This window comes from Dysidea avara, chromosome 14 (genome assembly GCF_963678975.1).
Source record: "Dysidea avara chromosome 14, odDysAvar1.4, whole genome shotgun sequence".
Lineage (NCBI taxonomy): Eukaryota > Metazoa > Porifera > Demospongiae > Dictyoceratida > Dysideidae > Dysidea > Dysidea avara.
Window position 1 is genome coordinate 12,683,223 of NC_089285.1, and position 20,796 is coordinate 12,704,018.

Genomic DNA, 20,796 nt, shown 5'->3' on the forward strand with positions numbered 1-20,796 from the left:
AGAGCTGTGTGTATAGCAAGCTATGTAAGGATTTTTATGTACTTTATCAGTTATACTGAAATGCGTAGTTGGTGAGGTGGGCAACTTACCAATCCAGCCAATGTAGTGCCTCAGTTTCATTTTGACCCCCCTTTCCATAACTCTGGATCCGCCCCTGCTATAGGTATTTCGTTATAACTTCACGATTCCCTTTAGCTGTATCGGCTATGCCGAAGTAGCTATAACTACTAAATTCAGGCACTAGCTGTTTAGTGTTTAAAGAGTTGCAAACCTGATACGACCGAGTGGTTGACTGCTATAATGTAAATCTCTTCAGGAGTTACATAGTCTACGATTTGTGCGAGGGCGGCAAATAGCATCACGCGAATCGTCTGGCACGCGAGATTTAGGAGTTGCATAGCAACACAACAGGTTTGGCGAGCTGATTGATGAACCAGAATTACCTGCTGGAATGGTTCGTGCTGGAATTCTCGATACGCCTGTAACACTAAACTATGGTCGGTATGGTATAACCGTTACATAGTTGGTCAAGTATTTATGTGGGACTGAGCCGAGACAATGCTCACTAGCTACTGGACAATTGTGTTAGCTATTCAGTAACTGATTAAAAGCCCTCAACTAAAATGAACAAACTCACATCGATTCGTTGCTCATGGCTGACGTCGCTCCGTACTCAGTTACCTTTGAGTCAGCACAAGAATTTGTCTAATAACAGCGGAGTCGTACCTGCCAGACCAGTCGCAGAGATGTACCCCGGAGCGCCGTTATCCGAGTTACTGCGAGCAAGTGTTGTATACAACATATTCAGGAGTGATTATCTGGTTGACAACAGCGCAAAGGTTAGAGTAGAGAATATAATAATCGCTCGTTCAAAATGACTACCGTGCTAAGATGAAGCAAATGTCAGGACAATGTGCATGATGCAACACCGAAAAACTAGGTAACTGATTCGAGAACTCGTATATTTACGGATTACAGTAACGTTGCCAAGCTAACTATTATGATGTTAAGTTAGCTAAGTGCCTGTTATGCAGGCCTTGGAGAGTATAGAGGTGTGAAAACAAGTCTAGCTGCTATATTGTGGCAAGTACACTATGGATAATGGTAGTGACTTGCCTGCCCGCACTCTATATTTGGAGTTTTCTGATGAAAAACAGAAAATACCAAATAGTGGCCTCACCAATGAAAGCTGATATAGTTATAAATATACGTGAGCTACATAGTTAGCTATATTTTAATCATAATAAGATGTGACGTTACAGTTTTTATCATCTTAGCTATGTCATAGCTCTTTGCAAAAAAAATGAAGCACGAGTTCCCTTACCGGCAATGCAAATGTTGCCTTTTTTGCACATTGCATGCCTGCCTATATATGGCTGGCTAGCTATATACAGTGGCTATATACATGCATGCACTACATGAAACAGTGTGGCGTAGCTTACCCTTAAAGATAGAAAATTAGCTGTACCTTGCCACATTGTGTGAACATACACATAGTAAGAATCTTGATGGATTTACAGGTAATAAAGGGGCTGGAGTCAGTCTTGGGATGGTCACTGACTGAGGTAATCCTCAAGGCAAGTGTGTTTGGTCAGTTTGGAGGGAAAGATACCAACAAAGAGTTGAGAGATAAAGTGGAGTCCTATGCTAACCGCCAAGTAGGGGTTGTGTTGGCATACACAGCAGAACCATTTGATGACAGTGAAACCATTCTGTGAGTTATGTTTTGTTGTGGTATATAATTAACAACAGTCACCACACTGACTAATTAATAGACTGCATGACACTTGTCTTGTGATATATTCCCAACATGTTTTATGTCTATAATTATGTGGTAGTAATAGTGTGTCTAATTTAAGGTAAGCAGACAAACCTCTTGAAGTCAAAACTTCACTGTTTGCTGCATTGGAACTAGTTTGGCAGCACCTGACCATTCTCATCATAAAGTATGGGTACAGTGAACAAGGAAGTAGTTTATTGATTGCATCATGTTTTTAAAGAAGCCTTTTAGTAAAACCCTTAAATCCTTTGAAGAAGCCATTTCATCATCTTAATATGAATAGCTAGACCTAATGATGTAAACAAATCAAAAAGTTAAAAGGATTCTTTGTTCTCCAACTGGCTGCACAACTAGAGTATGCTATGTTCACCAGACCCTTACTTTATGTGAAGGGTCGGGTGTAAAGACCATGCTTAAATTGCATTGTTAGCTTCTTGAAAAGGTCTTGTTGGTTTGCCGCAGACTATGTCACCTCCTAGAAAAGATCACCTAGGACCATTCAATTTAATGCCTAAATTGATCCATTCAGGTTCAGTAGTGTATCTGACATACCTGAAGTGATAGTAAAACTATGAATATAGCCATACCTTTCCTGTCATTAAAAACCATTCCTTAAATTTTGTATTATAATGTTACTGCCAGAACAATAGCAACTATTGTGATCCACACTTACCATACACAGTACACATTATATAGTTAAAGGTCTTATTGGTATACCACAGCTAATTAAGAAGAGAACACCAAATATTGCAAAACTTGAGATTAATAATGACAAACTGCATGCGACTCTTCCAGTTAGTATTGAGAACCTTATGGCCTTGATTTTCCAGTCAGGCATAGCTTTTTGCTTCACTGCAGTGGCGTATCTAGACTTCTTACTTCACCCGGGCACTGGGTGGGCAAGCCACTCAGCCACATGAGTATACACATGCCCATCTTCAGATGGACATCAATATAACATCTAAAATGTGTTGTGCATCATTATCTATGTGCTATACCTACACTAACTGCATGTAAAATAGCTAATATCACTAGACACAATCATTGACTACTATCGTCTTCTTCACACATACAATACAGCAATGTATAACACTCGAGACTTGGATTTAAAGCACCAGGCACTTATACGATCATGTGACAACTGTGGACTAAAGTAGTCAACCTACAAATAGAATAAATGAAAACATTGACTAAACAAGTACTCCATACCAGGGGCGGAGGAAGTAGTTGATATGAGGGGGGGATGGGCCTCTGGTTTGGTATGGTGAGACCAAAATAAATAAAATAAAATGGCCGCAACCAGCTGACAACAATAGCTGCCCATCTCACTGTATATATATATATATATATATATATATATATATATTTGTTAATGTACAAACTCAATCATGAGTATATTCGTACATATGTAGTTAGCTACTTATTTACAAATTTATATAATTATTAAATAAATCAAGAGATGGAGCTTGGATAATATGATCATCTAGTTGGTTCCATAATTTTATTGTAAAAGGAAAGAAGGAGTTCTTATAAGCATCTACCCTTGTTGGCAACTGCAGAAATCTTTGATGGTGACCTCTAGTTGTGGTGTTGCTTGGTCTAAACTGTTGGTGCACATTAATATCTACCATGTCATTAATTATTTTATACATTAGTGAGGCTCTCAAATTATTTCTTCGCTTCTCCAATGTGTGCCATTGTAAACTGTTCAACATTTCTGTCACACTAGCTGTTCTATTATAGTTATTCATCACAAACCTTGCTGCTCTTCTCTGTACCATTTCTAATTTATAGATGTTATGTTCATGGTATGGGGACCACACTGTACTGGCATATTCTAGAATGGGGCGAACAAATGTATTCTAGCAGTAGCATTTAACTGTTGCAGGACACTTTGCTAGATTCCGTTGTAAAAGACTTCTTACTGAGTTTGCTTTTGCAGTGATCGTGTTAACACGTTGTGTCCATTTAAGATTTTTGTCGATAATGACACCCAGATATTTTGTATGACTTACTGATCGTATTAAGGTATTAGATAGGTAATAGGGTGATTGAGCATGTTTAATTTTATTGGTAATTCTCAAAAATTCAGTCTTTGAAGGATTAAATGACATCTGCCAAACATCAGCACATTGTGATAAAACACTAGCTACGCATTAATAGCTGATAAACTACATAAAAATCCTTACATAGCTCGGACGCTACACACTGCTCTAATGCTGTGACTGCTTTATTAGAGTGACTGCTCTATTAGAGTATCTCGATCTTTATCGTGGTTTTCAGCCCCACTCCAAGAAGGATAACTTCGGCGTGGTATCATTCTGAGGGGGGGCCAAGCCCCCCCCTCAGCAGACCGAGGGGGGCCTTTAGCCCCCTAGCCCCCCCCCCTTTCCGCTTCCTATGCTCCATACGTTTGGACTAGTCAGTAGCTAGCTATCATCTACCGAGGCATCACACAGCCATATGGGGTGCATGTCTCAAAACTTGCTCGCGTCTGTCCACATCTGAATTTTGAAATTGACTTAATCTTGTATGGACGCTATTCACCACACCATGAAACATTCATTCAGTCCTTGTCACGATGCTGCAGTTGGTAGTCAAGTAATCTTTCTATTAAGTGCCTTACATTGGGAATACCACAATCGAAACCAATTCAAGATCGCCGCTTCTCTGCAAAGAAAAGCTTGATTTTACGTGGATCAGCGTAGCGTAGGTATTCTTTACAATCATTAATGTTTTGTGGTTATTCAACACTGATGGTGAAAAACATTTACCAGGGCACAAGTCAAGTTAACTAGGGCCCAGGCCCGGGTAGGCCCAGGTGTAGTTACGCCACTGCTTCACTGACTGCTTGCTTGAACAGTAGCTATGTATATCTGTTATGGGGATGAAAGCAGTCAAAATGTAGACCAAATAATTATTACAACTAAGCGTTCATAATAGAAAACAGTGAGGGATACAAAAATAGTGACAGATATATGGAACTGCCCAAGTGTAACCGCCGCACTCACTCGCATGCACAATCTTGCTCAAGATTTTAAAAATCGCTAATTAAGGGACGTGGCAACTGTTTTGCAAGTGAAACAGTTGCCACATCCCTTAATTAGCAATTTTTAAAAATCTCAAGCAAAGTTGTGCATGCAAGTGAGTATGACGTTGTGCTTGGGCAGTACCGTACACAATTTAACCTGCTGTATAGTTACACAGTAAACAAGATAGTAATTTAGACATTAAATTGAATGGTACTATATATTTTTATTATGAGTTCTTGTTACAACCAATGAACGAAAACATTACAACCAATAGTTGCTGTAGACCTTCAGTACTGGTCACTGTAAAGCTGTAATAACAATAAACCACCTAAGTGCTAACAAAACAATACTAACATGGCTTCACCACACATTTCCTACTCTAGCCTGGAATGAACCACAGTGGAAGTTATAAGTCCCAAAAAATTATCGGAATGTCTGATGCTAGCCATCATGTTCAATATGAATTGATCACAGCTACTCTCAAATGGTGGGACTAGTCCAAATTATACAAATTTAAAATACTATAGGACAGTTACATATATCAGCATTGCAGCTAACATGTATTACTGCTGTATATAACCACCCTCATATGTGTTCAAACAACACAAAGCATTATTGAGTTGTTTTATTTCAGGTTGGACCTAGATGTCCAAAGAGGTATGCACATACCAGAGGGTGTGATATAGCTTCATTAATATTATTTAATGCAGAAATATTAGAAACAAAGTATGAGAAACAGTTTGGCCACTGTTTAATGTCAATTGATCATGCTGGTAAGCCTTATTAACTACAGGTTATGCTTGTTAAGTGTGTAGTCTGCTATAGCTAAGTATGTTAAAGGAAGGCCACAAGTCATAGCTATCAAACTGACATCTCTAGTTGATAGCAAAATTTTGGTAGGTGATTTTGTCTGTATGTGTGATGTTTGTTTGTGTCATAGTATTTCTTTAAAATGTAAATTTAAAAATGAAGTAGGGATCTATGCAACAAAAAGTAGTGAAACAAGATATGAATGATGGTATTACAGCATAGCTCAGTGGGAAAGTCCCTACTTTGGCACATTATGCCATCTAGAGGTGTACCAATATGGGCTTTTGGCTTGTACCGATATCCGATATTAACACCACTAAAAGAAGCCGATAACTGATAGTCGATCTGATATTTGCATTACAAACAAGTCATAGATAATCTATGCAAAAGTGTAAATTACCTACTGTACAACAACATTTGCATAATTATATTCATTGCTCACTCCATGCCTGTGGTGATAGTGGCTTGGGTCATTCCAGACAATTAGGCACCCAAAAACATTTTTATGTATACTCCCATGAAGCCTTAAACGGATATTTCTGCATTTTAATGACTTGTGCGAAGGCTGGTACAGCAAGTTCCCTTGGTTATCCTGTGACTCTTTAAAGGTACTATATAACTGCTTCATTTTTAAAGACTGATAAGCTTTCATGTGTATTTATATGGCTTGTCATAGTGTAGCACTTGTTGCAGAGTGAACAATAAGCCACTACCACTAAACAGCCACATGCATAACGTAGAAATTAATAGAAAACCTATATACAATCCGTTTATGTACAAACTATTGCTGCTGTATAAATATCGGTAGCGATATTGGTCCTCCTACTATTCTTTACTGATACTGATATTGGTAAAAAATGCCATATCGGTGACCGATATTTTAGCCAATCCAATTATCGGTACACCTCTGATACCATCATTCATCTCTTGTTTCACTACTTTTTGTTGCATAGATCCCTACTTCATTTTTAGCTTTTTAAAATTTTATTTGTTTAGTTTTTGTTGTAGCACAGCTAGCTGCAATGTAACTTGTGACTGCAGGGGCAGATCCAGGGGGGGGGGCTTTGGGGGCTGAAGCCCCCCCTTCATATTTAGGCTTTACTTGATCAATATGCTTAGTATTATAATGAAATTTTGTCTTAGCATAATTATATGATCACTAATAATACAAATACTCATAAAACCACCTTATAAACATCTTTCCAAGGTATTATCAGTGGATTTATGCTAAAGTTTATGCAACAAGGACTCGGATCAGCATTGGAGGTGTACAAGATTGAGATACTCTAATAGAGCAGTCAGCTAACTACTCTAATAGAACATTCACTGGAAACATGTAGTTAGTTCTGTTATGGAATTTTTCCAAATCTACCTGCACCTATGCATACAATGAAGTGCATTGGTCTGTTTAAAGTGCTTCATTCATCTACTTGTGCAGTTTGTATGTATGTATGGCAATACTTAATTCAGGTACACAATTTCCATTGAAAATGCTCTCAGATTCAATCTTGTATTATTCAAGTTTCAAAATTTTCCACTTTCAACATTGTTATTCTAACATTCACCTATTTAGTGTTGTACAATTGTGAGAGGGGAGCATCATGTACTTGGTTGTCTCTAACCTACCCAAACTTTTCCATTAGCAAAATGCTTCAGAGAGCCATACCTACAATCTAATAGGCAGTATATAAAATATCTACAGGCAGAAAATATTATGAATTTTATGTGGAAATGTCTCCAAATTGCAGTATTTTAGCATCTATTTTCAAAAATTTTCCTGGGGGGGCATGCCCCCAGACCCCCCTAGTTCCAGCATGCTTTGCATGCTGGGAAGTGTGCTTCACACATCTCTACCCAAAAGATTAGTACCTTGAGTTAGCCCCCCCCTTTTATAAATCCTAGATCCGCCCCTGGACTGTTCTATTAGAATATCACACATGACTGTTGTATTAGAGTATATCTCAAGTCAGCCAAGGAGTGTGCAGCTAGCTAGACCAATAAGGGGTGAGGTCATTTTGTTTACTGTTAAGTAAACAGCTAGATTGTTAAGAGGTGTGGTCTCCATATTCTATCGCTATTAGTCTACCTAGATCTTTAATTGAAGGACGTGGTCACGAACCTATCACGAACGGGATCCCATTTGTGAACTTGCACTATGCTTGCACATATCTAAGTCTTATAGTAACGCCAGGACTGAAGCGCTTCTGAAATCCAGCTCTGAAATAATTCTGTGACATTTATGTTGTTGAAAGAATGTGTTGATACGGAAAATTAACACCTGGATATGGTTTCGTTGGATAAAGAAGAAGACAAGCAGCCTGATTGAAGATAAAAGAAAAGACAAGGCACAGAGAGTCTACACTTGTCAGGACCCCAAAAGGCACATCCCACTGGTGAGTTTGTTATTGTGGTGTAAAATGGTGGCTGTGAGAGAGTGAGACTAAAATTTGAGTAAAATTCTATATCCGGCCACCTGTAAGTGTTTTGTTATATTTACTGCTGTTTTATATATTATATGGACTAGTACCATGTATTTCATAAAGGTGATTTTCGTTACGTAAAATGTCTCTAGGATGATATTTAAAGACAGAGTTCTGGGCGGCGCGCAAAATTTTCAAGGCAATCCCTACTTAAACGGTACTACCGTACTGTTTGGTACTCCATGAATGTTTTCGATGTGTATACACATAGTGATGTATACACATAGTGATGTATACACATAGTGATGTGTGTGTGTGTGTGTTTGTGTGTGTGTAGTGTGTGTATGGTTGTGTGATGCTATCCACAGAGACGTCTCACTACGCTACTGAACTATTCTGATGAAGTGTTCAAATCATACTCCACTACCTCATCATCTAATGACATCTCATCCTCTAACATGGTAACATCTCCTCTAGTATTAATACATCACTTGCTGCCACTATCATTTTTCTCTACCAGTCATTCAAGTCACAAATGTTGCAAAAAACTTTGACAGAGCTTGCTGATAAGAGTACCTCAAATGGGTAAGTTGTTAAGGCAGATATGCCGGGCTTGCCGAAGTTTTCATTCAAGCATGCTGAAGTGTGCAAATGCAACAGTGTAATCAGACATGTTTCTGTGCAGGGCCTTATTACCAGAAGTGTTGGAATGATTTTTAAATGTAGTGTTTTAATAGCCTGTATAACAACCTTGTTCACAAAGACTGCGTTAAAACCATGACTCAAAGTTTATTCAGTGGGCAACTCAGGCAAGGTTCAAGGCTAAACTACTAGTGTAATAATAACAGATACCATAAATAGCCTGTTTGTTTGTTGCTGTATGCGTAAAATAAATTCCATGTGCAAAAGCCAAGATTTTCTTCTAATTGGATTGTTTACACAAATACTGAAAAATTATTATTACCCCTAAAATTTTATTGCAAAATTTAAAACAAATTACCACACTGACTTGTTATGAATAGTAATGGAGTTTATCCAAAATTTTATATACATGCATTGTGCAGTTACCATTTGTAATTGGTTCTTTGTTTTAAAATTTTATGTGATGTGTTTTACCACTGAATGACACTAAGTCCTTGGTCAACTTCTCTCTCTATATGTACGCACACATGCACTGTAAAATGAGTAATGGATTCTGTGGCAAATAGTGAATGTCGCCACAAATGCTTACTATCATCAGTGACGTTCACTATTTACCACAGTACTTACTACTCATTTTTTACAGTGCATATTCCTCTTTAAAATGTGGATTTCTATTATAGCATGATAAGTATATTGCTTGGGTATATCCTGTCTATATTTTTTGCAGTAATATTGATCTTGTTGACTGGCGTAACCACTTCAGTGTAGACAACCTGAATCAACTTCACTTACTATTGGAAGAAGTATAGTTGTTTGAATCATGTTATATGTATATCATGTAATACTCAATGTGCAGACATTACCTGGAGTAGAAAGACCAGCTCCTCTTTCCCACCAAGAGCACCAACAAGTGAAGGTCCTTTTAAAAAGATTAAGTGATATGGGAGAAGTAAGTATTGCCATGACCTCCCTAAAAATACACACTGGACTTCATGAAATATTAATAGTGCATACATACAGTGATATTTAAAGAATGATTTGAACTTACAGCAGTATCAGTTGAACAAACTGTCATATTTAGTTTACTGAACTCACAATTTATAAAATTTACAAGAAGTAATTGTAAGCTTCAATTGTGTAGAGAGCAGCAACAAAGAATGTCAGAGTATTGGTGGATGCAGAACAGACCTACTACCAACCAGCCATTAGTAGTCTCACTGTACATTATCTAATGAAGAACTTCAATAAGGAGCAACCAACCTTTTATGATACAGTCCAGAGTTATCTTAAGGTATGAAACTCTCATAGAGTACCACCTGTGAACGTTTGGTCTTAATTTGTGTGTTTGTGTGTATAGAGTTCACACCAGACAATGTTGTTAAGTCACTTGAGCACTAAGAGGAATAATTGTATCTATGCAGTGAAGTTGGTGAGGGGAGCATATATGGATGAGGAGAAGAGGCTGGCCAAGGAACATGGATATGAAGGTATGTACTTTAAGCATCAGCAAAAACTGTAGTGGAACCTATATATATTGGTCACCTTCAGACCAGGAAGTGTTGGCCTTTATATACAGGTGGCTGTTATAGAGAAAAACGTGCATAAGGTGATCAGCAGGGTTTTAGCGGTTATGACCGCTATAATTAGGTAATTATGATTAAGAGGCTTGTGTCAACCGTAGTAATACGCTTTGCTAACAAATAACAATTGTCAGTACAGAAATGGCAAGGTGAGCTTGTTGAGCATTGTTGTGAATGTTGCTACAATGGCCACTGAATACTTTTAAACAATGAAGCCAAACAGATTATATAGTATTCATTGAAAGACAGGAAGTGAGTTTATTTTAAAATTATTAGCTGAACAAGCGACCACTATATATATATATATGAGAGTTGAAGTTATGCATACAGTGATTCATAGGTGAATTCTTGACTGGCCATTATACACGTTAGACAGGTGACCACTTAATGCAGACCACAATGCATACATTTTGTATGGCAAAATATTTGGGACCTTGTGACCATGGCTGTTATACAAAAGTGACTGATTAATTCCACTGTATATATATAGCTATATAAAATATATTGCTTCAAGGTTTATAGCCATTCACTTTGAAGGGTTGATCACAGAAATTTTTAGTGTGACTGGATCTGCAAAACCCGGCATAATAGCACTTTAAAAAAAATTTTTTTGATTGTTGAATATTTATAATCTACAAAGCCAAATGTATGCTCTGGTGAAGTTTCAGCCTCATATGCCAATAACTTTTAGGAGTTACAGCACTTACAAAGTAGCAACAACAGCAAGATCGATTTGTACAGCAAGTATAGGGAAAATAAATTACAGGCACTTACAAAAACAGTTGAAACTTATGAACACAATGATATACAGAGTTGCAACTGGCACCATGGTGTTTGCCATGATTGCATTGCTGGGTAGGTTTTCCTTACCTTTCTTCACTACATACAGAGTCAAAATCACTGAAGAAAGATCAATTGCATACTATTGACATAATCAAATGCCCATAACTCACGTATCCATTGGTATACTGGAATGAAATGAATATTTTCGGACTCCTCTTGAGTAGGCGAATAAGATGATAAACAAGATTTTACCTTTAGACCTTTTCTTCACAATGAAAAAAAATACACAAGCAATGGTTTATACCATAAATTTAGGTTTGCTCCATTGTGCCGGGTTATCGCAGATCCGGTCAAAAACATAGTCATTTCGAATTAATACCAGAACAGGCACTGATCATGAGGTTGGCTCCGAGTGTGGCGCTTGGCCAGAATCTGGGTGGCCTGCGGATCAAGTCACGATGGGGTTGGCTTTTTTTCAGCCCTTCTAGGTATTTGTCTCGTTTCACTTTAGGATATTTAGCTCAAAGATTTTCACTTAGGCTCCTTGGCTATGGGTAAACACCTCGTACAGGCTCTGCCTTCTGTGTACGCCCTCCAGTGCCAAACTGGTAAAGAGAGTAAGAATAAGAATATATGAGCACAGACTTTGGCATGTACAACAATAACGTGATACAACATTTGGTGACCTTGACATGTTCACACATTATAGTCGAGGAATGATATATAACAGTACATACATTTAGACCCCTGAAATCAGGACACCTTACTAAAAAGATACTTTAGGGTGTCTGTAAGAATAGAGAGGTTCCTGGAATGCTCTGATAAAATGATTATATGTATTATGGCAACATTTATTTAATAAAATCATTGAGGCACAAACACAGAATGACAGCTGTGAGAAACCTCTCATGATCATGCAGGACACTGAAATTTGATAGGCACACCACAGAGCAAGATTCATGGAAGCCAAAGAGTCACAATGAATAAGGAATCCGGTCAATGCATGCAGCGCACGAGTAATGGAATTGTATGCTTGCATGAACATGTGGGGTTATATTGGTTTCGAAGATGTTTAGCATTTTTGTGTAAAGGATAATACAATGGGTAGAATTATTATTAATGTTTGACTACTTGGTCTGAAGGAAAAGTTATTGTGTTAACCAAAGAGGAATCCTTAGTTCATATCAGTATACTCGTAAGATATGAGTACATAACAAAATTCTATTAGCTGAAAAGTGATCTCCGCAAAACTGGACCCTGCTACCTGTATGGCCATTTATATCACCAATCTTTTTGTAGTACTCTACCTTCCAGTATAACTGTTATAGGGCTGAAACTTCAGTTGAGAAAATAGACTCTGAAAAAATGCATGCCAACATATCTAGAACTGGAATAAAGGTATTCTGGAGCATGCAAGAGTAGTGGAGCATGCAAGAGTAGTAGAAATAGTTTGTTTTTACATTTCATAACAAAGAAGGTTTACATAGACTGGAGTCTCACTATGTCATTGAAAAGCACCAGACCTGATTTAATGGCAATAATAATAGCTTTCAATTTATTAGTCAGCATACTATAATATTTTTAAAATTTTTTAGGGGAGGGATAAAATTTTTTCATGAATGATTGATCTTACTAAACTTTGAGGGTACGAAATTTTGTACCAACAGCCTGTAATAGTGTATACTGAATAACTATAGCTAGCTAGTATTTCATGAGTGAATATTTTCTGAGGAAACTTCAATCACAACAATTATGTGGTATGACTCTGGGATGGCAGAGAAGGAGTGACAAGAGGGCTGTGTCCCTTGTCAAAGAGATTATGGAGGGGCTTAGCCCCTTTAAAATATCTCTAGTTGTCATTGAACATTAACAATAATTGTGCTGCACCTAATGTAACTACCTGCTTGTGCTATAGTGAATCACCAAGATAAACATACTCTAATAGAGCAGTTACCTTAACACAACTGTCAAACAAATATTTTTTTGTAATAGCTGAAATCACTCTCAGATTTGATTTTTGAGAGAGTCTGATTTTCAAAACTTTTGTGAAGAGAGGGTGCATACTCTCAGACCCTTATATGGGTCAACTGGGGTTCACCTTTATCACAAATTATCAACAGTTTAAAGACCTGAAGCTGATTGGAACTCCTCAGATTCAATTTCAAGTAATTTCCTTGGGGGATACCCCCAAGACCAAGGGCGTAGGCAGGGGGGTTCGGATGGTTCGGACGAATCCCCCTTTCAGAGGCAGAATTTTTAAAAAAATTAAAAATCACACCAAATCTTACAGCCTTGGAGCTCTCCGGTAGCTACTTGCCCACTGGCACTCTTCTGTACTACTCTAGAAGGTCACATCACATTAATGCTGAACCATTGCAAAGCATTCTGTTGTATCACGTGATCGATTGTGCACGTGATGCATGGTTGAAATGGCGCGAGTGAAATGGCGAAGGACTGTTCGATGGTTTGTTGAGACATATTACAAGGTAGCAGCTGCTAAACTTGGGTGGTCGTGCTATACATGTGTATGGTTAGCACAAACTGTGAATTGTTGATGTATTATTTACTTGATGAATGGTTTGTTTATTTGTTACATGCTGTGGGCACGTGATGTCTCGAACATATTGGAGTACAAGCCAAGCCGTCTGAAGTGACCATCAACAGGAGGACCGGCCGAGAATAAGTATAGCTGGAAAGAAGTATTGCTAATTAAGGGACTCGAGTGTGGAGGGCTTCCGTGTGCTAGGATTGCCTAGGAAATTGAAGTTGGTTGTCAGTATGCTGTCTGGAAGTGAAGATTAATTAGTTTTACAATAGGTTTATAGTTTCTATAAGCTGCATAAACAGCAGTGTGTAGGTTTTAGCTAGTGAGATGCACAAACAGCACCTTTTTATATTACTGCCTAAGGGTACATTTTGTGTATGCATTATTTTCGTCCAAACAACGTCTAGGGGAAGCACCGTGGCACCCAGGCCTTCCCCTTAAGACATTCCACTTTGTAAATCCAAACCCCCTTTTAAAAAATCCCGGCTACGCCCCTGAAGACCCTCTAGGTTGATATTGCTTTGCATGCTAGTGTGTTTTGCACACCAAGATATTGCATTCCCTGGAAAAATCTAGCTACACCACTCCATTCTCACTGCCCCTACAAAAGTTGCTTCCTCTGCCTCTGGAAATTCATCAGTTGCTACAGAGTTTATTGTCGTTTCTTACCTCGATCATATATACTAACTTTACTATGCAATTAAAAACAAACATCACAAAAATTATTTGCACAAAGGTGTTATTGTGATGTTATGGTATACAATCTGTTTTTTTTTGATTTTTATAATTCATGTTATTTCATTTCATCATACAGATCCAATACATAACAGTAAAGCAGAGACTGATACTAGTTACCATGAGAACATGGAACACCTCATGTCACTAGATAACACATTCTTGTGTGTAGCCTCTCACAATAGTGAAACTGTACATGCAGCCAAAGAAAAGTAAGAAACCTTGTAAACATCTATCATGTGACTAGTAAGTAGCTATTTCTATTTTTCTTAACAGGATGGCTGCTCTCAACGTTTCTCCTCAAAGTGGTCGGGTGGTGTTTGGACAACTGATGGGAATGGCTGACTATATTAGCTTGCCACTGGGTGTGTTATAATTGTTGTTCAGTTCACACACAATGTTTCAAGGAGTGTAGTTTTGGCCATACATATTTGAAAAGCTGTTGCTCAGATCCAATCTTGTACAAACTTAAAGTAAGAATAGAAGAAAAATTAGTCAGTTGATCAAGAGCAATCATTTTTACATGAATTTTTTTTACATTGGTAAGCTACTAGCCAAAGTTTTCAGCCAAGCATTAACTGTGTGCATGGCTTACTACCAGCACTGGATTTCAACCAAAGAATGTGGCTAAGCCTTAGCTTATGATAACAGTCAGACAGCGGACAGATTGCTCATTTTCTGACCATAATTGTGACTGGATTTAGCAAAATCAACCATATGGGTGCTAGGGCCAAAACTGAGATAACACCAGCATGAAGTTGCTGTACTATCAGGCCACATTATCAACTTGTTGGGTCAGATGGTTTTCTGGTGTCCTATATAACCCTGCCAGATATCTGTACAGGTCTGTGAACACCAGGGACATACTGAAAGGATTCAAACACTTCGGACAGACGCGTAGGGAATTAAATATGTGATATATGTCTGTTTTGTGAAATTTAAGCCTAGTTTCTGCCTCTGACAGGTGTTTTTAGTCTAGTGCCTTCAATTACCATCCTCGTCCAGTTTGTAGTCTATTTCTTGCCCAATCCCCACCCTCTGCCCCTTTTTTGAGGACTCCTGATACAGCAACATTGGTGAAAACCTATCTAAAATAATGGGAACTCTACAAGAAGCCACCAAATAGCTGCCAGAGCTGGTGAGTTACAATGTTTAAAATATGTTTTTCTGTGAATCAACGATACACAATTGGATTTGGCAGGACATTATGCCCTTTCAAACTGTAAGAGGAAGCCTACTGTTTACTACTATATAGGTTGCTAGGAGATGCTACATTCTTGCAAACAAAGGAGGGACCACAATGCCAACCCCCCACTGCTGTACTGAACCCCATACAAACACTCAGGCTACTCGGCAATGCAACTTACTGCATCCGTGTCTATCAGTACAGTCAGAAGCTTTGGCGCTTATAAGCAAGCTCCTGGTACAGTGTATTGGTGTGTCCAGTCAACTACATGTTTGTCAGAAAATTTATCCTGACACTTAAAAATTCTTTTCATGGGCCGCGGCTAAACAATTGACATTATTTTTACCATGTACATATAGTAGCTGCATAAGATCAAGATACTCTAATAGAGCAGTCATATGTGAATGAAAACCTTTTGCATAAAAATGAATTACACTAGAAGTTATAAGTTATTTGCAGATAAATATACTTTCTCTTTTTAAATTCCAACTCACAACCCATTTTTAAAGCAAGATCCGAGCAACAACTGTCAAATAGGTAAGGCCTTTGTTGTTATTTGATTGGCCATTACCCTAGAGATTGAAGGGACAGGATGAGATTGTTACATAATCTATGCTCCTTAAACTGAACTTTGTATATATAAAGTAACTGTTGTAATTGATGTTGTAATTGATAGGTCATGATGGATATTTGGCCTACAAGTTTCTCCACTATGGCCAGATCAAAGGGGTGATGCCTTACTTGATCAGAAGGGGCCTGGAGAATCGTGGAGCAATGATGAGGGCTGATGAGGAACGAAAACTACTTAGAAAAGAAATGAGACAAAGAATTTTATCATCATTTGGAATTGTGTGATGTGTTGTATAGTTGCTGCAATATACTTTATTCCAAGCTAACAGAGTGTAGACTGAGTAGCAGCAGCGATACTGCAAGTTTAGTTGTAGTATGGTGCGTGGGCAGATCAAAGGCAGCCGCCAGTGATACATATTGGTTGTAAACCTGCCTGTAGTATATATCTACCTCATACGGTCTGGCCACTAATTAGTTCAAAGACATCAAACACTAGTCCAACACAAGAAGTCACAATGAACTTATCATAACCATGTTAACTAACACTTTGATAAGTTGTTGTCGAGGTTGTTGTAGAACCACAAGAATGTTGTTAACATAACCTGTGAACTAACAGCTTACATAGCCACACTAATATAAATCATGGATGACGCAAAAATGCCGTACCCTTGACCCACCTTGAAAGTGAAAGAATAAAGTTAATATATGGAGTGTGTGTAGTTGAAGATGAATCGGATTCTGGGACGGACAATATTGGCCTCTAGTCCTACTTTACTTCAGCAACAACGCAGAATTATTAGCAAGATTTCAAGGTACACTTCGAATTCAGCTCTCGCCACGACAAACTCAGCGAATGGGCGGAAAGAACGCGTTGGTTTGTATCCAGGGGTACCCACGTACGACCTAATTCGAGGATGGATTCTATACAACTTGTTCAGAAGTAACTACTTGGTTGAAAACAGTATTAAAGTAAGTTGATGAGTCCGATCCCTTTAATGATTTTTCCCTCAAAGTTTTATACTTAATCACCCTCGTCATCGCCTTAGCTGTACATGTCTCTCCTGTCTATTAGGCATTGAAATTCACGGAGAGAGTTGTTGGTCAGTCGTTGACAGAGTCATTACTCAAGGCTACTGTATTTGGTCACTTCTGTGGGGACGCTAGTGAAGATGGACTGAGACAGAAGGCAGAAGCTCTGACACAACGACAAATGGGTACCATGTTTGGCTACAACTCAGAACTAATGGAGGATGACCTTGCAACGTATGTTAATATGTACCCCCACTTGTGTCAAACTATGAAACAAACTCCTGCACTTTTATGCTTGGCCTGTTAATGCTTTCAGTCAGCATGTACGTAGTACATTCTATAACACCAAGTTGTTGCCATGTGATTTTATTGAGATATTATCCAGTAGTAATCAGGCCTTACCAGTATGGTGACTGGGTCATATGATATGCCGCATTACAGGATGATCAGGTTTTATGTCATCTGTGTATATAGGTGGTGTATATAATACTTATTATCACCACTCTTCCTTTAAGCTTTGCCTTTATAGCACATTACAAAAGTATACCATTGTTACACGTGTGTGTGTATGTACATGCGTGTTGGATAAATAAAACAGCATTTGTTTGAGGTGTACTTGTTTATGTGTTTTTGTGTGTGTGTGTTTTAGGATGAGTTTGGAAGAGCGAAGAGGTATGGTATAAGTGTGGTGTGATGTATACTTGGTTGCATTTATAATACTTTAGTGGCTAATACTGCAAAGTGGTATAAAGTATATGCTAATTATCTCAAATCAATAGATTATGCAGGTTTGTGCGTGTGTGCTTGTGCAAATATAACACATGTCACTATTTATTGTTGTACTGTACAACAGCTCAATATACTAAAGATAAACCACCATTTGTAGCATGCAAGTTAACTTCCATGGTTGATACTGATGTACTGGTAAGTACTTCATCACTGGATGATTGTGAATTTCATACATGCTCTATCACTACAGAGACGTCTCACTACACTACTGAACTATTCTGATGAAGTGTTCAAATCATACTCCACTACCTCAACATCTAATGATCATCATATCCTCAACAGACACATCTCATCCCCTAACATGGTACGTATGTCTTGTGTCGCTTTGTTATGGTGTGCTGGTTACTTTCCTCATTTGTTGTTACCTCATTGTGCGAATGGCTATACAGTTGTATACAGTACACCAGAAACCTGCAATGAACAACAGAACAAGTGGTTAACTATATTTTCAGGTTGTACAATTAATGTTGCAGGTGGCCTATAGTGACATTGTAGGTAGTAACAAACTCAGGCTATGGTAGTTGTTAATTATTACACCCGCTACATTAAGTGTGTCTGGGAAAACTAGTAGTGCTATTGTATTATCGTATATCACAATATTTGCTTCTGTCAAATTGTAATAATCTTATTTAAGTAATTTATACTGTAATCCCAAATATTTACATGGTATGTATGCAAAATTCTTTGATGAAATACTAAGCAAATTATATTCAAAAAGTATTTCTGTTCTCTAGTAAATATAATTAGTGCTTTAATTTTGCAGTACCAATTCTAACCATAAGGTAACTAGTATGTATATCATGATATTTATTCAAGTGGTAATGATATAGAAAATGTGCCAGCTCTAATACTTATCACACAAATTTATTAAGTGTTGAGAATTATTTCTGTTCAGAGTATTGTAGATGCCCATGTAATTATAAGCAGGATGATTTTGATTTCTTGTGTCAGGTGAAAACCAGACTTAGTTAATTGAGGTGATTGTTGACAAAGCAGTATAACCATCAAAAGCTTTTAACTCATTCCATTAGCATCTAAGTGGTTCTGGCTTAGTGTAGAAGTGCTTGGTAACCTAGCAACCTTATGAATGAGGTCATCTCTGTATGTAAAATTAATCATGGTATGGTGTGGATTTATTAAAACTTATCATAGTATTGACTCACTGTATTTTCTCTCTAGCCATTCAAGTCCCAGAGATTACGTGAAACTGTCACCAAATTAGCTGACTGCCGGTCTAAAGGGTATGTGCACTACTCATATCTTAACATGCAAAGTGTTGTTGATGTGCTGTTAGTGGGGGGTGGGGCTAAACTATGAGAAAACATGCTAACTTGCACAAACTGACTTCTGGCGTGGTAATTCAAGTCCCAAGAGAAGACAGTGGGAATTAAGTGTGGTAAATTTTCATCAGCAACCTGATAGATGTTCCGCTAGACATCATCAGTCCTGATGATGGCTGTTCTGTATCAGTACTAGCTACTGACTTAAAATTATGATGTTTGTTTAGCTCACTAACAGTTAAGTAAATTGGATCAGGTTTTATTTTATTTGCGGGAATTCATTTTTGCAGAACAACAGTACTTGGGAATTTATTTTTGAAACATATTCAAAAGCAGAAACTAATCCACTTTACCATAGGATGTTTGATGGGCTGAGTGACTACTGGACCAAGTATTTGCGTGATTAAATGTCATGTACCTTAATTCAAAAAATTGACGTGGCAACTGTTTAAACTTGACCACTACTCGATCAATCTTTTTAAGCTTTTATTTTCAAAATCGATTATGGCATTATATATTTAACAGACCCCATTTCATCAGTAGTACATACCCTAAATTATGTATTGTTGTTGCTGGTAAAATATCTCAGAAGTGCATATCATCGTTGCAGAAGTGTTGACCTTGTTGACTGGCAGAACCATTTCACTGTGGCCAACCTGGATCAGCTCCAGCTACTGCTGGATGAAGTAGGTCTAGCCTCTTGTGTAACTGATGTGAACTTGTCCATAATCCAGGCACTACCTGGAGTGAAGAGACCTGATCCTCTAACTGACCAGGAGCAACAACAAGTGGAGCTTATCATGAAAAGATTAAATGACATCGGAGAGGTAAGAAAGCAGGCTCTTATGGGAAGGAAGGAGAGTCAAACAGGCCATTTGTTGGAAATGTTTTTTTTACACTAGCCTTTAGTTCCATCAAACTTGGATAAATATTATCTCCAGATTCAATCTCATGATGGTAATTCCCTATGGTATGTCCCCCAGACTGACACCCAGATCAACAACCCCTCCCCCTCAGTATAGGACAACTACTCTAAATTCTGGGAAATACTCACACGTGTGCATTTGTAGTGTGTGTATGTGTGCACATAACAATTGATATGTGTATATCAAGTGCGTAGTTGCATTGTTTAAGTTGTGGTGTTTTGTCCAGCACGCAGTCGCAAAAGATGTCAGGGTGCTGATGGACGCTGAGCAGACCTACTACCAGCCGGCCATCAGGAGCTTCATGGTACACTGTATGATGAAGTGGTATAACAAGGAGAAGCCAGTAGTGTATGATACTTTACAGAGCTACCTTAAGGTGACTGTTATCAGTATCATGTATGTATGTGAAAATTGCACTTGCAATAGTTCATGATGCGTTGTGGTTTGGGTGGTGTGGCAATGTGTTCATATCTCTGGTGTCTCACTGTAGAGTTCACACCAGACAATGTTGTTAAGTCACTTGAGCACTAAGAGGAATAATTGTATCTATGCAGTGAAGTTGGTGAGGGGAGCATATATGGATGAGGAGAAGAGGCTGGCCATAGAGCATGGATGTGAAGGTGTGTGGTGTGATTGTGTGTTTGTGTGTGCATGTGTGTGTGCACGCACAAGGCAGCATAGCCAAGGGG

General features: G+C 38.2%; 2 protein-coding genes across 3 annotated transcripts in view; both read left to right on the forward strand.

Moving 5' to 3' along the window:
* Window positions 1-405: 405 nt before the first annotated feature.
* On the forward strand, window positions 406-16,413 carry LOC136243886 (hydroxyproline dehydrogenase-like). 2 transcript variants are annotated; one of them, XM_066035443.1, is made up of 14 exons: window positions 406-839; window positions 1,521-1,714; window positions 5,447-5,469; window positions 5,523-5,585; window positions 5,638-5,708; window positions 8,411-8,503; window positions 8,563-8,627; window positions 9,412-9,487; window positions 9,541-9,633; window positions 9,826-9,975; window positions 10,042-10,171; window positions 14,407-14,539; window positions 14,604-14,692; window positions 16,190-16,413. In XM_066035443.1, exons 1-14 carry the CDS (start codon window positions 624-626, stop codon window positions 16,366-16,368), a joined length of 1,575 nt encoding a protein of 524 aa, XP_065891515.1. In that variant the 5' UTR covers window positions 406-623; the 3' UTR covers window positions 16,369-16,413. The 2 variants fall into 2 exon arrangements, with proteins under 2 accessions (XP_065891515.1, XP_065891516.1); XM_066035444.1 differs by having other exon boundaries at window positions 5,532-5,585.
* Window positions 16,414-16,699: 286 nt separating this feature from the next.
* Window positions 16,700-20,796, forward strand: part of LOC136243885 (hydroxyproline dehydrogenase-like) — a 10,984-nt gene continuing 6,887 nt past the window's right edge. Inside the window, exons 1-11 of the mRNA XM_066035442.1 lie at window positions 16,700-17,052; window positions 17,156-17,346; window positions 17,762-17,784; window positions 17,838-17,900; window positions 17,966-18,036; window positions 18,092-18,205; window positions 19,081-19,142; window positions 19,792-19,867; window positions 19,916-20,008; window positions 20,334-20,483; window positions 20,598-20,727. Coding sequence (XP_065891514.1) covers window positions 16,810-17,052; window positions 17,156-17,346; window positions 17,762-17,784; window positions 17,838-17,900; window positions 17,966-18,036; window positions 18,092-18,205; window positions 19,081-19,142; window positions 19,792-19,867; window positions 19,916-20,008; window positions 20,334-20,483; window positions 20,598-20,727 — 1,216 coding nt within the window. The 5' untranslated portion in view covers window positions 16,700-16,809. The remainder of the gene's footprint in view (window positions 17,053-17,155; window positions 17,347-17,761; window positions 17,785-17,837; window positions 17,901-17,965; window positions 18,037-18,091; window positions 18,206-19,080; window positions 19,143-19,791; window positions 19,868-19,915; window positions 20,009-20,333; window positions 20,484-20,597; window positions 20,728-20,796) is intronic.

What these genes read in the sequence shown, in the direction of transcription:
- LOC136243886 (XM_066035443.1), top strand. Translation starts at nt 624, where the DNA reads ATGAACAAACTCACATCGATTCGTTGCTCATGGCTGACGTCGCTCCGT. An exon ending in AATGTCAATTGATCATGCTG is followed by an intron (nt 5,586 to 5,637) that starts GTAAGCCTTATT and finishes AGTCTGCTATAG; the next exon opens with CTAAGTATGTTAAAGGAAGG. An exon ending in GATAAGAGTACCTCAAATGG is followed by an intron (nt 8,628 to 9,411) that starts GTAAGTTGTTAA and finishes TATTTTTTGCAG; the next exon opens with TAATATTGATCTTGTTGACT.